This window comes from Hemicordylus capensis, chromosome 3 (assembly GCF_027244095.1).
Source record: "Hemicordylus capensis ecotype Gifberg chromosome 3, rHemCap1.1.pri, whole genome shotgun sequence".
NCBI classification, from domain to species: domain Eukaryota; kingdom Metazoa; phylum Chordata; class Lepidosauria; order Squamata; family Cordylidae; genus Hemicordylus; species Hemicordylus capensis.
Window position 1 is genome coordinate 290933774 of NC_069659.1, and position 17568 is coordinate 290951341.

A 17568-nucleotide genomic window follows, 5' to 3' on the forward strand; every position below is an offset into this window, starting at 1 on the left:
CAAGACCCACCTGTCTGATGTTATACGGTGCCATGCAGGGGCATGGCTTGCCAGCCTGATGTTGTTGCTTGGTGCTGGTGGTAAGGCCCCTGCTGGCGGGGATGGGTAGTTCTTGCACGTTTGCTTCGAAAAGGATAAACATATCCTACAGGTCAAGATATTGTGCTCGTCTCCCAAACATAGCAAGCACAAGTTGTGTAGGTCCTTTGAGGGGAGCTTGGCTTTACAGCCGTCGCACCTTTTGAAGGACTTCTTCTCCTCAGCCATAATGGGGCGTGCAATTGGGTAGTCAGGGTCGTTCCGAGTCAGAAAAATCCAGTCAAGTCAGTCAGCCAAAATAGGGTCAATTTACCAAACGCAGATCATCAGCCAATCCAAGGTCATACACAGAATACTAAAAGTCTCTTTCTCTCTCTCTTTTTAAACAGACGAACTCACGGAGGAACATTACCGAAAGGAGGAGGCAGACTGGAGTCTAAACAGTCCTGAATCTCAAAGGCACTTCTGGGATTCCAGTTGCTTGGATTGCTGAGATTGAGAGGATTTGTTTTTGCCTTGATAGGGACATTTATTGTAAGACGGGTATTGTCTCCTAAAGTCCCGACGATCTTGTTGGCAGAAGGAAGAACACTGTCTTCCCAAGTAGGACCGATACTTTGGGTTATAGGTTGAAGTAAAAGCTTGAGCTGTAAATGTCTTAGCAGTGGATGTTGACTTCTTAAATTGTTCCATAGTTGCATCTGTGGATTCACTGAAGAGTCCAGTTCCATCAAATGCTAGGCCCTCAATTTTCTCTTTCATGTCCGCTTGGAGGCTGGTAGAACGCAGCCAGGCATGCCTGTGGAGTGTGACTGCTGCAGTCAAGGAGTGGGACTCAGATTCTGCGAGATGTTTAGCGATGCTCAGCTGTTGCCATGTAAGCTCTGCTGACTTCTCAAGAGTCTGTTGGTATCTTTTCTTGAAATCGTCCAGAGATAAAGAGTCAAGTTCACCTTGCAGAGCTTCCCAAATGCTGTGGCAATATTTGGCTGTACAGGCAGCCTAGTTTGCCACTTTGATGGAGAGGCATGAAGTGGAATAAATTTTCCTGCCTAGTAAGTCCAGTTTGCACCCCTCCTCAGGAGGTGTTGAATAACGTTTTCCCATTTTTGAGGAGGCTGCACAATCCACAACAAGGGAATTAGGGGCAGGGTGCTTTAAAAGATAGGTGTTATCTCTTTCTTGTATACGGTACAAGCTCTCCAACCTTTTGCTTGTCGGTGTCGAGGTGTGTAGTACCTCCCATGCGCATTTGGCTGCCCTAGTGATGACCGGAAGCATGGGTAAGGCCACTGGTTGAGTAGACTGTGTTTGTAACATGAAGTTGTACACCGGATCATCAATTGTAGATAATTGTGATCGAATGTTGAGGCCTAGTGCTTCTGCCATGGCAGGTATGTTTGTGATATGATTTCATCTCCTCATTAGGAGACACGTATGTTGTAGGAGGCACATCCACTGATGGATCCACAAGGGAATCTCTGTCTTCCGGATTCGACTCAAAGTCAGAGGACCCATAATGTTCAGATTCTGATGCCACTGGCGAAGAGGGCACAACTGTTTGCTTTTCCGCAGTGACGTTCCATGGAGAGAGTGGAGAGCACATTTGTGTGCCCATTGACCGTACCTGTGGTAGGATAGTTTGGGTCCATTGTTGATCTGTCTGCACCCATTGGGTCTGAGATGCCTTTGTCACATAAGACGGAACCTTCCAGGGACATTGGGACAGTGTCGAGACTTGTAATGTAGAAGGTAGAGGGGCATATGGCCTCCATGCTCTAGCTGGTTCATCAGAATATGGGGCATCCAGGGAACAGGCCCCCATTCCGCTGATTCCAGATGCCATGGTTGACACCGGCGACACCGGCGGTGAAGCACTTCAGGGTCTTGGTGATGTTGGAGCCGAAGAGACTGGTGTCGTTGCAGGAGACAGGGATCTGGCTCTCACATGTCTGATGTGAGAAGCCACAAGTGTGCCAAGTAGAAGAGTCATGCAGGTGGATAGCTGATAAAGTGTTATCTGATGGAATGACTGTAGCATCCACCCTGACATTCGATGGTGGAAAACCCTTGAAGGTAGATGTAGATGGTGTGCTCGAGGTAGAGTCCAGCATCGAAAGCAGGGTCTGCATGGTCGAAGGATCTAGCACAGCCGTGGCGTTGGTTTGTGTTTCATCGTCGTCGACGTCGAAGGTCGGCAATGGGGTCTGACAGCTAGGCGACACTCTTGTTGACATTGAAACCATAGGGGTATGGAGAGTTGACACTGGCGGTGAAGCACTTCAGGGTCTTGGTGATGTTGGAGCCGAAGAGATTGGTGTCGTTGCAGGAGACAGGGATCTAGCTCTCGATGTCGAAGTTGACGGTATCGGAGGTGGATGTTCGATTGCTGTTGACATCGAAGTCCCCAGCGCCGACTCAGGTGTTGGGGAGTGGCGTGGAGCCAAAGGCTAATGTGAGGCCAACGGTGCAGATGGGGTGTGTGTCAGATCAATTGTCTTCTGGCGTTCTGACAGAGGCGAAGACCCAGGAGACGAGGCACGGTGCTTAGACGGTCTCGGGGGAGATGAAGATGCAGGAGACGAGGCACGGTGCCTGGATGGCAGCGGTGTCGAGACAGACTGTTTGGTTGTCGACGTTGAATGTGAATGCCTCGAAGGTACCCGAGTGGACTTGAACGCCGAAGATGGTATCATAGATGTAGTGCGCGCTGTCGATTTTGGAGCAGAGGGGTGCGATGCCAGACGGGCCGGTGTCGATGCCGAGGTTGATTTGGTAGACTTCGACCGATAGGACGTTGATAACCAAGGAGGTGCCGATGCCGATTTTGCAGGCGACTTTGACCTCGAGGCCGTCAGATGCGGCTCGCCCAGTGTTGAAAGGCTTAACACTTTGTCATAAATCGCAGCCCTCTAACGAAGCGCTCTGTTCTTGCACGTTTGCTTCGAAAAGGATAAACATATCCTACAGGTCAAGATATTGTGCTCGTCTCCCAAACATAGCAAGCACAAGTTGTGTAGGTCCTTTGAGGGGAGCTTGGCTTTACAGCTGTCGCACCTTTTGAAGGACTTCTTCTCCTCAGCCATAATGGGGCGTGCAATTGGGTAGTCAGGGTCGTTCCGAGTCAGAAAAATCCAGTCAAGTCAGTCAGCCAAAATAGGGTCAATTTACCAAACGCAGATCATCAGCCAATCCAAGGTCATACACAGAATACTAAAAGTCTCTCTCTCTCTCTCTTTTTAAACAGACGAACTCACGGAGGAACATTACCGAAAGGAGGAGGCAGACTGGAGTCTAAACACTAAGGCAGTCGGAAAAGAATTGAGGAAGATGGCACCCAGCCTGCCCTTAAATAGCACATAGCCAGCATGGGGGTGGGGCTTGGACTCCTCGACAAGCTGAGGCATGGCTACCGCGTGGTTACTACGCAGGCACAGAACCCATTCTTATGGATCTTGACGGATCTCAATCCAGATTTGTATGCAATTATTCTCTGTAAAGAGCTTGGAGGAAAAACATCACCCACCTTAGGGAACCTGCTTTCTTCATCAATGAGAGACACAATATTCATGGGTTTGAGTGCAATCACTTCCAAGGCTGTACAGTTATCTGTGAAATCAATGTGGCTCCAGGAGATGTGCTCCGACAGATACTCCTCCTGCTCCAACTTGAAGATGTGGAGCACAAAGAACTGCTGGAGGTGTTCATTGGCAAAGTTGATGCACAGCTGCTCAAAACTGCAGGGACAAAACCCAGAGAAATACCAGAACAGCAACAGCATCAGTGTCACATATGTCACAATAGAGAGAGTGTGTGTGAGAGAGAGTGTGTGTGTGATACTAGATAATATTTCATACTGTGCATTTCACAGCAGTTTCACTTGTAAACCTGACTGCTGGGCAACCCCCCTAAAAAGGGCAAAATGCCAGCGATCAGCCAGTACTATATAGTTACAAAACAATAATGCTAGAGCGAATGTAGACCAGACAGCCATGGATTATCTTATTCTGTTTCAGATTTTGAATAGACACTAATGATTCTCTAGCAATATCAGGTGCTTGACAATGTATATTTTAATATGTTTATTTATAATTTTAAACACTGATACTCTGTCTTCCGATCAAATGATCTTCAAAGCAGCTCACAACACATGAAAGCACCCCTCTCGGCTGGTGGCAGAGACCAAAGTATCTTTTCCTTCACTTCTGCATTCCAGGGCCACTGGTCATTTGAGCAGAATTCTTACTGGCAGGAAAAGAGAAAACAAGCTGCAGCTGCTCTTTCTCTGGCTGAATGGCTGGGGCTAGACGGTTACATAGGAATATAGGAAGCTGCCATATACTGAGTCAGACCATTGGTCTATCAGTATTGCCTTCACAGACTGGCAGTGGCTTCTCCAAGGTTGCAGGCAGGAATCTCTCTCAGCTCTATCTTGGAGAAGCCAAGGAAGGAACTTGAAACCTTCTGCTCTTTCCAGAGGGGAATATCTTACAGTGCTCCTCACACTTATAGTCATATGCAACCAGGGCAAACCCTGCTTAGCTAAGGCGACAAGTCATGTTTGCTACCACAAGACCAGCTTTCCACCATTCTTCTGCTTGCCATGGTGTTCTTCTTGGGCGGAAGAGGGAGCAAGCTCCCAGCAGCCCTTGTTCCTCTGTCAGTGGCCAGATCAGTATATTTCAATCTATCATCTTCAATGCAGCAACTCATTCATTGAAATATCACTTCAATCAATACTAGTGGCAATAATCTACTTCCTGCCTGATTTATGAAGCTAGTTCTCTATCATCTCACAAAGAAAGTAATCTGGGGAATGTCATACCTGTTGGTGTTAAAATTTTCAAAGCCAAAGATGTCCAGTAGCCCAATGGATCTGCGCAAGTGTTTATGATCCTGGGAAGGTGGGTTGAAAATTGCAGCATTTATCTTATTCACTATCCACAAGAAGAGAAGACCATAGATCCCCTGGGGGTAGGGGAAAAAAACAGTGAAGGCTTTGTGCTTTATACAATAAATATTTCCATTAGCATGTGAAACACACCATAGACATATACCACAAGGAACTGCTGAGGACAGGAATGTTTTCTTCTTGTTCATAGACTGTTCATAGATCTGTAGCTAGAGGTGAGACTCACAGTTTCTTAATGGCTCAAATGCAAAGGTAGGTATAAAACAAGAATGAGCTAAAAGCTTTCATAAGCCATAGCCCATTTCATCAGATGCCTGAAGTGTTATCCTCAGTTGGCAAATATGGCTACGTTCACACAACACATGGATCCTGGTTAAAAAGTTAATCAGAATTAGTGAGCCCAGCAGAGCAGATTGTGTGAACCCAGAATTTCAAGGCAATCCTGGTCAAACCACTCTGGTTAACCAGATAATAAGGTCTTTCACATGACCATACAAAGCTGGGTAGGAGAAGGAAATCCAGAGTAGGGAGGCTTGTGTGGAGCCTCGGGACTCACTCCTACCCAGCTGCTCTGAAGTAGGCCTACCCCATTCTTTTACCTTGGTTTTAGCAGTCTTGGACAGTCTTTACTCATGTGGGGGAAAGTATAGCCTTCCTGCCTTCCCTCCAGCCCTCCTAGCACCAGGGATTTTGGTTGTGTGAATGACCTTAATATTGTTTATCTATCCTGGTTAAATGTTAGTTAACCAGAGTGGTTTGATAAGGATTGCCCTGAAATTCGAGGTTCACACAACCAGTTCTGCTGGGCTCACTAATTCTGATTAAATTATTAACCAAGATCCTTGTGATTGTTTGAACATAGCCTATACACACACAGGGACCAAATAAGGAGCAGGGGGGAAATTATTACAAAGTGAGACCCAACAATTAAAGAAATAGTTGTACCTCATTATTATGCAAAGTCAAATGCAAAACAAGGTCTAGTGAAAAAGGCAAAAGATCCAATCCAAGTGAAGTTGAGCCACCCTCAGCTGGTAATGAATTAGCAAACCAAGGTGAACACTGTACTTGAACACCTACCAATGGGTAGTTACATTCCATAGTAAGGTAGCCAAAACCAGACTCTATACAGGCCAAACGTGAAAGTGTCAAATCTGCATATGAATCCCAACTCAGCAATTTCAAAGAGAGATATAACATACAGTGCATTGTTTACCAGATTTTGTCCTTCGATGATGCTATTCCAAAAACATTCACAATCCTTGCAAATCACAACTGAAAAAATACACATGGAGATACAGTAATTGTTGGTTTCTTTTACCTTAACGAAGGCATCTCTTACATCAGCAGCTTGGGCAACACTCAGGGGCATGGAGACACTTTCTCCTCGGATAATTATGGAGTGGTTTGTAAGGCTGTTGTGGAGTTCCCCAGCATCCACCTGTAGGTATTCATTTTGCATTGGTCATTTTGTTAGATGCAAGAGATCTGGCAAGAGCTGTGGTATCAACTTCTCTACATTGGAGCATAGGAAGCTGCCTTATACTGAGTCAGAAGACTGGTCCATCAAGTTCAGTATTGCCAACACTGAATGGCAGCCAATCTCCAAGGTTTCAGGCAGAAGACCAGGTTTTCTCCCAATTCTACCTGAAGATGCCAGGTACTGAACCTGGAACCTTCTGCATGCAAAGCAGACCCTACTTCTACCTACACAAGTAAGAATATAAGAGAAGGTAGGGATGAGACAAAGCTCTGTAAGACTAGTCTGCTATCATAAGAATGACAGTCATCAATGAAGTCACAAGAAGCCATTTATTAGCAACAGGAGTGGCATGGCTCAAACTAGAGAAATGCATTCGTGAGCTCCTTATTGAATGTGCATGCTTACTACTACTACAATGAATATTTATATACCATTATTCAACCAAATTTCTCAAAGCGGTTTACATAGAAAAATAAATAATACATAAATAAGATGGCCCCTTGTCCCTAAAGGGCTCACAATCCAAAATGAAACATAAGGTTGTCCCCAGCAACAGCCACTGGAGGGATGCTGTGTTGGGGCTGGATAGGGCCAGTTGCTCTCCCCCTGGGAAATAAAGAGAATCACCACTTTTAAAAGATGCCTCTTTGCTCAGTTACAGTATAAATACTCTGAAGAAGCAGCCAACTGAGAACATGTGGGATAAATGTGTAAAAGCAATACCTCAAGCAGTTTGGTTGCAATAGAAAAGTGTGCAGAATCCAGCACAGCAGAACAGTCCAAGTTATCATACACAGCAGCTAGATGAAGGAAAGGACAAAAATTAGTAAACTTGTGTGACATAAAGACTGTAGCATAATTGATCATTCAGAAAGCAACTGCTAGGCTAGGGCAAAGATCAAAATGAGAACAAAAATGCAGTCTCTGTATGACATGATAATGTGCACCTGGTTCATAACATGGTGCATTATTTCTGGTAAAAAATGGTAGGAATCAGAGATGGGAATCATCTTACAAGGCAGGCATTAAAAAGTGGTAGCAGCTAAATAATGACATAGCAATGTGGCAATCAAGATACAAATACAACCAACTGCCACTTTTCAACAAAAGTTCCCAAAGCGGTTTACATAAATAAATAAAAAAATATATTCATTTTATTATATAGATATATAGATCTCCATCCTTACAAAGATACTTCTCCCTCCCAAAGCTCCAGCTCTTTTTTCATACACATTAAAAGCTCCAGCTTCCTTTGCAAAATATAACTAGTTTTTGCAGATTATTGGGGCAGGCGTGTGTGTGTGTAGGTATATGCATCATAAACAGCTGAAGAGTTTCTTATTTTCCTACATAAGGGCACTATAACTGTATTAACAGCACTTATGTGAAACGCAGCTTTGCATACCAGAGTTCTCACTAACAAGTACTTTTATCATATACTATATATAAATATCAAGATACATTCAGGTTAACACTGAGACTGTTCACACAAGCAGCCTTACTTGGGCTTGCACAGCCCTACCTGGGTAGGGCTCCTCATGAGAAGTGCCAGGATTGGGCCCGATTCTGGCACTGCCCTGCTGGGTAGCCTAAATTTGTTACGCGGGCTTTTCCTGGGTAGAAGGGCATGAGTGTGCCCTTCTCACCCAGTCTCCAGTTGTGTGCAGTATGGACAAAACTGGGCAGCAAGAGAGCCTGGCAGCTGGGGAATCCCCCAATGCACCGTGCTTCTGGCACGGTGCATTGTGGGATGCTGGAGGACTTCTTCCTCCAGCTCCTGGCTCTGCTGCTGGCTGCAGCACAGCTCGTGTGCTGCGCAAGCTGCAGAGCCTTCTTAGCAACTTTGATCATGTGTGGGGAGGCAGGTAGGAGCAAGTGGAAGAGCCAAGAGCTGGAGGAGGAAGTCCTCTGGCATCCCACAGTGCACCGTGCCAGGATGCACTGGCATAGAAGAGTATCTACTAAAGTCACTATATTCCAAGTCACTTGCTTTTTTCAGGTTACAGTATCTTGGTTTACGCTCAGGATATAGCTTTGTTATTCCATCAAGTCATCTTTTTCTCTTATTTGGTTTCTCTCTCTCTTAGTGCACCACGCTTACCTTCAAACTCCACATTCCCTAGATGCAAAATGGCTGCCAGCAGTTTGCTTATATCCCAGTGTTCAGAATCAGAGAACATGAGGATCTTCATAGCAGAGCGGATGTGCGCATATTCCTTGGCATCATTACGACCTTCACAAGAAGTGCACTCACCCTGCAAAAGAGCACACTGATAGCTTCTTTTCCATTCTATTAGACATTCATGGTTGAAGAATAGGCCAGTTACTGATCCTCAAACTGCTACTCAGTATTTCCAAAATGCAAGTTCTCTAGGTATGTCTTTTCTTCCTCAACAAACTAGAAAGTCACATGGCACTTATGTCAGGAAGAAGACATGCATTTTATTATTCACTCCATGAAACAAGGGACTGGGTGAAAAGATCTAGTTCTATCTGTGGAGCGGAGAAGAAAAGTGACACTTCTTATCATGTGCTAGTTGATGAAGCCGTCACTCCAGGGACCTCCCTTTCACAAAGCAAGGTGAGATGGTCAGCACAAGGAAGGCTGCTGGCAACCTTTCCTTTTCCCTGCACCCTGTGCACCTTCAAAGTGTGCAAGGACTGGTTTTGAAAGGGGGTTGGGTCCACCAGGGGCACGGGGCAAGGCAGCATTTTGTGCCTAGCCGTAGGCACCACAATACCTTGGGCTACCCCGCATCACTCTTCCAGGGTGCTTTCCAGATTAGACCCTGCAACGGGTTCACGTTGTATCTCAGAAGTGTGCTTCCACACTTCCTGCATTGTGACACCACAGTTCCTACGCGGACAGCAGGGTACCGATCACATTTCCAATGCCTTGTTTTGAATTTAATCTCTACGATATAGAGCTAGGATGTCGCATATCCAGGGTAAAAAAAGTTGCTGGTTTTTTAGGTTAGTTTCTGTGAGACTGCTCTCCCTGATGTTTATGTTTCCAATGCAACTTGCCTGAACAGAGGCATTTTGCTGCTGTTGAGCAGCTAGCCTGGAAAGTGCCCTAATGTAAACAAGATACATAAAATCTCTAATTTAGGAAAGTGCCCAGAACAGGTGGAGATTTCTTTTTAGGGAGAAATTCCTTTCACAGACACTTCAGTTCCTTATTTCTAGAACAAAAATGACAGTTGGGTCCCTCTTTCTCATTTAAAAATAATCTGTGGACCACCACCCCACAAAAGGCCTGAGGGCTGAATTACAAGTTATTTGCTAATGTTTGCATTTGCACTAATAGCCTTTCCTTTGGCTTTAAAAGCCACTTCAGGAGGCCTGAAAGATAGCAGAGAAGCAATAGCGAGAAAGGGCAATCTTTCACCTGCTATTCTTCTGCTCTAAACTGCCCCCTAAGCATCTTCCTCCCCTATGTGATCCAAAAATACATGCAAGCATACATTGTTAATTCTGCAGGGGAAAATATTGTGTGTGTGTGTGTTAGAGTAGAAAAATGGCAGGTGAGGAAAATATTAACTACCTCCTCTTCACCACCCCTTTCCTGCCATCAATGGTGTCCTCCTGAAGCAGTTTTAAAGCAAACAAACTCCCAAAGGCTGTTTGGCTACAATTATCTGGATTCACAAAATATTTGCATGTCGTTTGGGCCCTCAGAAAACTTCCTCAGATGTCTTTTCAGAATGCCTAATTGGAGCGTCCGTGGACAAAAAACCAAACTAATTCAGTCATGACTAAGCACAATTAGAATCAATGATCCAAGTTAGTCATGATCCTGACCAATGTGAAAGTGTTCACTCTGGAGCAGGGAAAGTTCCGTTTAAAGCCCCACTCATCCATGATCCTCATAGGAAGTTTTTGAGAATAAAATAGGATATCCCCATGTTTGTTGTTCCAAGATCCTTATAAGAAAGGTCATTTATAACAACCAACAACAACAACAAGTAAAGAGAGCTTTGTAAAGGCTTATAGTCATATACAATAAACTGGATTGGAAAAGTATAGAGGGACTCATTTTCCATTTGGCACAATATACTGCAATAGTATTGTACCAGGATCAACCTGCAGAGGAACAGAGAGGAACTTACCATAGTGAGGTAGGTATACTCAGAAGCAGTGCCAAGATTCAACATCTTCTTCTGTTCCAGATTCATCCCCATCAACATGCAGTAAAAAATGTGATAGTTCCTTTCCTCCGGAGCCTAAAATGGCGGGTTGGGGGGGCATAAACCCAATTAACAGCATGCATAAAACAGGAACACTGCCCAGTTAGATGTATAATTTCAGTGTATGCCTTTACCTGCCGACAAACCCGAGACTTCTCAAGGAGGAACTGTTCTATCCGGGCTCCTTCTATCACCCCATTTTGGTTGAAGTGAATGTCGATGTATTTCCCAAACCGGCTTGAGTTGTCATTTCGAATTGTCTTGGCATTTCCGAAAGCTGTAAGGGGTGAGATGAAAGTATAAAGAGCAGGTAGATAGGGAGAGTGGGTGTTTTTCCCCCACAGGTATGGTCACTCTTTGCCTGTTTGAAATCATACAGAATCATGAGATACTTTGCAGTTTCCTTTACAAAGTTAAAGGGATTTGTTTATTTGGATATATAGCCCATTCCATCCCAATCTTCAAGGTATCAACATTCTCACAACATTACCTGATTCTTGTTCTCTCTCTCTCTCTCTCCCCCCCTCTCATTCACACACACACACACACACACACACACACACACACACACACACACACACCCTTTCACATGCATCATATATATAAAGCAGAAGTCTTTCTGCCTTTATGAACTGGGCTCTGAAACCACCCAATTGATTTTTCCTGAAGAAGTTGTCATCTGAAAATCGACTTGCAGGGACGTTGTTCATGGACTTAAGAATTCACATGCTAGTCTCTCCCCAACTCCCCTTAGCACCCTAGCTGCAATGTAAATGTTATGGACCTGGCATGCAAGCCACTGAAAAGCCCTCATCTGTGTTGCCCAGGGCTTTAAAGGTAATGACCAGCAGCTTTCATTAGGCCTGAAAATTGATCAGGAGCCAGTGCAACTGTTTTAGCTCTGGAAAGATATGCTGCATAGGCCTGGTCCCATTCAGTAAACTACCTGCAGCACTTTATACCAACAGTAGCTTCTGGACTGTCTCCGAGGGCAGCCCCACATATAGCATATTGCAATAGTCCAAACTAATGACACAAGAATATGATGCCTGTGGGCAGGCAATCTCTGCCCAGGAGGGGTCACAGTTGGTATACTTGCTGAGAATGATGCTTTGTGCCACAAATGCCACTTGGGCCTCCATACATACAGCTAGCTCTAACTACACAGGGCCTTCTCAGTCATTGCCCCCAGGCTTTGGAATCCTCTCCCAGCTGGCATCTATTCCTCAGCCTCCATCACAGTTTTTAGAAACAAGTAAAGACGTGGCTGCTCATCCAGGCTTTTATATGGGAGAACAGTTTTTACTGCTGCTGCTTCTGCTTTGTGTGTTACTGTTCTATATAGGTTTTTAAACTTTTAAATAGAGATATATTACTTTTATATTTATATTTAATATCTTTACTTATAAACAGATAATTTTCTAAATAAAATAAATACACTCCCTAACGATGCACCTATTCTTTCAGAGGGTGCGTAACCCCATCTAAAACTGGCCAACCACCATCGCACACAGACTAGCTCATCTGATAAGAGCCTTTCAAAAATAATGCCCTCTGTATAGAACATAATCAGCACAAGTCTATATTTTGGGCAAGTCTCCACATAGGAAGTTGGTGTCGACTACGATATTGATGGAGACAGAAGTGTGGCAGGCATAGCCCAAGCCACTGCTGAGCTCTGAACTGACAATGTTGACAGGGACGTAGGCACTGAGGAGGTCGCTAGACAAAGGACTTGTTTGTACAATGCCGCTCTGAGATGGGGTTCTCAACTCCTTTTAGTTTAATGGGAGAACGAATCTCACATATAGTCATGTTGTGGGTCTCCACTAAGCAAATAAAGTTGAGCTCATAGCAATCAGTGGTTGGAAACTTTGTACCTCATGCCATGCACTTTTTAAATGCTTTTTTCTTTATGTCCATCAAGAATATAAGGATGTTTTTAGCCAATCCAATATTCCAGTCTGTGAAATCCAGAACGGTAACAAATTTGCCTCACTAAATCACAATCCGAGAAGAAAAGCCAGTCCAATCCAGGGTGAAAACCACTAACAATCAAAAGTTTTACTTCACTTCAGTGAACCAAACCAACCAAGGAGCAGAGCCCCAAGGAAGGCAACACAACGACAGTCAGAAAGGAACCGACCAAGTGTTAGGCGCTTCGACAGCTGAATAGAACTGTTGCCACAAACTCAATGGGCGGAACTGGAGTATCATGAGGAGTTTGGAGATTCCATCCACAAGGTTACTGCACAGGCCCACTAACCCAATAGTGCAATTGTATACAGGATCACAACAAAGATCCATAAGAGAGCCTTAGCTTCCCAGCCACTCTGTGACCTGAGATAAGCTAAGCTATTGAACCAACCAAGAGGGAAGTAACCTACTTGTCTACAGAGGGCTACAACATGACATCAGAAGAGATCAGCCCCTCAAATGGATCAGCAATTTATCAAATTCTGTATAGCACTGTTCTTCCTTGCAAGGCTCACAAGCTAGTAATAGCTCCCATCAGCCCTAAGAGCACCTTCCTGAATAATTGTTTATTAGACCTGTGCAGAGGAGACCATTCCCACAATGGAGTGCTGTACTTTGCCCAGTGCTGATGGGACTCCTTTAAAGGGAAAAGGAGCCCTCTCAAGCTCCAGCGCCAACTTGGAAGGTTTGCACACAGCGCTTGGAAATGTTGTGCTTCGTAGTAGTTTCCCCACAGACTCCCTAAGGAAAGAACTGGGGAGGACTACATTTCCCAGGACCCAATGTGCACCTTCTAAAATGGTGCTGGGGCTCAACAGGGCTTCATTTCTCTCTGAACCCCCTCCCGCTTCCTGTGCTGGGTAAAACACTGATGGAGATCAGCGTGGTGGCAAATTGTGAGGGCCATTTCACTCACAATTTCCCACCTCCCTCTCACACAATGAAGGGTTTGTTTGTTTGAGCCAAGGTGGCCCCCACTTGAAAAACAGTAAAGATAGCTGCTGTATTCTGTCTCCAAAATATTATTTTAAAAGCCACAAATTGGTTTTATCTCGGTTTAAAGGTTTTCAGTAAGGAACCACAGGAATGTGATATGGCTGTTAGAAATCCTTAGTCCCCTCCCATAACCACAATTCTCAGTGCTCCTTGTGACAGTTCCATGGAAGGGAGACACCATAATAATTAAACGGGTTCAATTTAATACAGATTAACAGAGAATTCCCCCACCCCCGTGCCAAAAAACCCCCCTGTCAATTTGTATCTTCCTTGGCTACTTTCTATACTCCTACAGTTTTGAAATATTTAGTTGGCCTATTACTTTATTATTCCAATCCAACTTCTTTGAAATGAGTGGACCTATATGATGGTCTATCCAGTATCCTACCTTCTAAGATGGGATTGGCCTCTAGAATCTGTTGCTCAATCCAGGAATGTTGGCCACTGATAGCAGCTAAGAATTGCAATATCAGCTTTGTGCTTTCAGTCTTCCCAGATCCAGATTCTCCACTGAAATCAAATGAGAAACCTGATAAAAATCCAATGACAGCTGGTCTGCCTGACTAGCTACCTGTCTCTCTCTCACTGTGAGAGAGAAAGACAGAGAGCCAGCCAGAGAATCCAGCTATCGCTATATGCCGCATGCCCAATTGCATTGGGCCTCCAACATCAGCAGCAGTCAGGCTCTCTGGCTCTCTCTCTCTCTTGCTCTCTACCTCCTCCAGGAACGAACTTCTGTGCTTTGTCTCTTCCCAAAATGGAAGAAGCAAAGAGCACAAGTTTGCAGGGGCAAAGAAGAGAGAGACCAACCAGCCAGCAGGCGGCTGCATGCTGTTCATTGAGAGTAGAGCGAGGAGAAGAGGGGTGGTGACTCAGCATTGGGCTTCTGGCCCAGGGGCACTGAGTTGGGTGGATAGGGGCATAGCTCACAAGTGGGAAAGCAGCAGAAGTGGTTGCGACAATAAAAGTGAGGCGGGGTGGCAGCAGGCGGGTGGGGAGACACAGAGGGCAGCACACAACACAGGGGAACCATGTTTGCTGGCCCTGAGGGAGTTGCCTCTCTTCACCTCAAGGACGGGCCACCCCTGAGCACAGCACCAAACATCTTCTACTACTCCCTACATCTTACCTGATGACACAGCATTGGTCTTTCTTGTTTCTTTTCATGTTGAAATAACAATTGTCGGCAATGGCAAACACATGAGGAGGCAGTTCCCCGATCCTCTTGTTACAGTACAGCCTGATTTGTTCCATGGTGTACAGTGGCAGCACTTGGTATGGATTCACTGCTACTAAGATCGAGCCCGTGTAGGTCTTTAAAAATGGTGGGAGGTGGGGGGGGAGTGTTAGGACATTTATGGCATTAATTCCAAAATAGAGCACAACAAAATCCTAATCATTTCATGCTCTGTTTTTAATAAAACATCATAAGTCAAATTTAGATTACAATTCTAGGAAAATTCTATATAATAGAATGTGGAAGTATAACATAAGAAAAGACCAAAGTTCCATCAGGTCTAGCATTCCACAGATGCTTCTGCAAAGCACACAAGAAGAGCATGAAAGTAATTATCTTCCTTGGAGGCCTTCAGGAGGTTTTACAGACAGGGTTCCCCCCACCCCCAAATCCGATCCTGATTGGAGTGTGCCAGTCCACATATTTGCTGGATTTAATCCGACCTCCTTGCAGGCTATCAGGGACCAGGACAGACAGGGCTTTGATTCTCCCCGAATGGGGAATTTTATTCTTTCCGAATGTGAATTCTGGCTTAGCCCGAGTTATGTTTGGGGTTAAAAAATCCTCTATTTTCAGCACCTTTTTTGGGGGGGGGGGACTCTGGAGCGTCTGCTTTCTCTGAAAGTGTTGATGGCTATGTGAATGGTCCATCTAATCCCTCAAATTAAAATGCCTCAAATCTGCTGCGAAGCAGACTCGTTCTTCAGATACCCCGAGGCATAGAGCAATGTATGAAAAACCTCCAGGAGAACCTTAAAGACCCATCTTTTTAGCCTAGATTTTAATGATATCTAGTTTTAATTTTGAACTGGTTTAAATTTTTATTTATTTTAATTGTTTTATTATGTGTTTTTAATTTTAATATATACCACTCTGAGCCACTTTAGGAAGGAGTGGTATATAAATTGAATGAATGAATGAATGAATGAATGATCTTCTTCTACAGTTGTCCAACCCCACAACCAGTAATCCAAGATATACTGTCTTTGAACACCGAGGTTCCACAGTAAAGCCATCTAAGGACCAAACTAGATGTGACATTAATTGTGTCATCATTGGCTCTGGCATGCTTGCTTCCCCACCGAAACACACACTAATAAATAGCATGTGCAGAGCACCCACTCCATTTAAGCCTTTCCTCCCCACAATGGCAAACTCTGTGTGTGTGTGTGTGTGTGTGTGTGTGTGTGTGTGTGTGTGTGTAGGTAGAGGGCAATCCAGATCAGGAACATGGCAGGGAGTAGTTTAAGGACTCTTTCTGACATAGCAAGCTTTTTGTAAAAACATAACAAAAAAACACAGTGTAGTTTTTATATAGAGAAAAGAGGCACCTTTTAACCATGGTGATTCTCTTTATTTAGCGGGGGAGACTAACTAGCCCTATCCACCCCCAGCACAGTACCTCCAACGACTGTTGCTGGTGTCTATCTAACATTTCTTTTTAGATTGTGAGCCCTTTGGGGACAGGGATCTATCTTATTCATTTATTATTTCTCCATGTAAACTGCTTTGGAAACTTTTGTTGAGAAGCGGTACATAAATGTTGTTGTTGTTTCTTCAATGATTTACAGAAGTACGTACAGTACATTAATTTTTAAAATTAGCATAGGCTTCTTCCAGACTGCAGTAAAGCGTGTGACATGAAGAGTTTGTGTGCAAGTTTTAAGTAAGAGCTTATTCACCCTCCACATACACCCACTGGCTTCCATGCTCTTTCCCAGCATTCTCATGTGCTGTTCAGACTCTCAGTAGGGACCTCATATGATTTCCACAACACCACCTGCCAGCAATCTCTTGCTTTCTGAGAATAGCCCATCCCTTTCCCCCATTGCCAGAAGAGTAGGAATTTAAAAGGGTGGGTTATTTTCAGAAAGCAAGAGTTGGCAGCTAGGTGGCACTATGGAAATTATGCATGGACGCTGCTGGGCACGTGAACAGCGTATGACATCCTGCTGGGAAAGAAGGCAGGAGTCTATGGGAGTGTGTGGAGGATGAGTAAGTTCTCTTTTAGAACCTGTGCACAAGCTCTCCACATCATGCATTTTATTGCCATGTGGAAGGACCACAAAAGTAAAGAGATTTATGCACTTCAATCTCTTGAAGATAAATGAAAAGTAGTGGCTTTAGGGGTAGATTTTCAAATAAATAATTACAAGAGAAGAATAGAAAAAATAACTATGATGCATAATTATTTTAAAATACAGAATTGTCATTAATATAGTGCAACAGATGGAATGGTTCTCTTTTTTAAATTATCCAACTGAAAATGACAAGATTTGTATTTTGAAAAATGACTGTAGTACTTTAAGTTGAAAGATTAAATACTGGAGTAGATAGTATTTTAATATAACACATTCATATAATATAACACAGATGTGATTTTACATTTTGTTGAACATTTTAGTTGGTACAATTCTTTAAAAACACATTGGACATCCTCACTTACATAGATGTTGTGTTCCTTGTAACGGATAAGGAGGTTGCGTACAATGCCAGCTTCATTCAAATCTCCAAGGCGTATCATATCTTCAACTCCTTTGACAGAGGCAGGATGCATTGCTCGCACAGCGCTGATGTTCCGAGCCGTTATCCAATGTTCCTTAAACACAACTGTTTGTTAGTAATCAACTTGGGTTTTATTTAGTAGCTCAAAGCACTCAACTAGGAAATACCCAGTGGTGTAGCTATAATCAAGTGGGTAGGTTCAAAGAACCCGGGCCCCCAGCTGCTGAGG

The 17568-nt window shown here is 44.1% G+C and overlaps 1 protein-coding gene across 5 annotated transcripts in view; it reads right to left on the minus strand.

Annotated features, from left to right (window-relative positions):
* MYO7B (myosin VIIB) overlaps positions 1 to 17568 on the minus strand; it is a 126048-nt gene that overhangs the window by 68998 nt on the left and 39482 nt on the right. For 3 of the 5 annotated variants that reach the window (XM_053306267.1, XM_053306264.1, XM_053306266.1), the window contains 10 exons: positions 17281 to 17433; positions 14727 to 14911; positions 13986 to 14107; positions 10759 to 10901; positions 10547 to 10660; positions 8536 to 8689; positions 7158 to 7234; positions 6273 to 6392; positions 4865 to 5007; positions 3566 to 3776 (listed from right to left, as the gene is read on the minus strand). In XM_053306267.1, the coding sequence (XP_053162242.1) occupies positions 3566 to 3776; positions 4865 to 5007; positions 6273 to 6392; positions 7158 to 7234; positions 8536 to 8689; positions 10547 to 10660; positions 10759 to 10901; positions 13986 to 14107; positions 14727 to 14911; positions 17281 to 17433 (1422 nt within the window). Of the gene's footprint in view, positions 1 to 3565; positions 3777 to 4864; positions 5008 to 6272; positions 6393 to 7157; positions 7235 to 8535; positions 8690 to 10546; positions 10661 to 10758; positions 10902 to 13985; positions 14108 to 14726; positions 14912 to 17280; positions 17434 to 17568 lie in introns of those variants that run through there. The other 2 variants (XM_053306268.1, XM_053306269.1) reach the window with 2 other exon arrangements.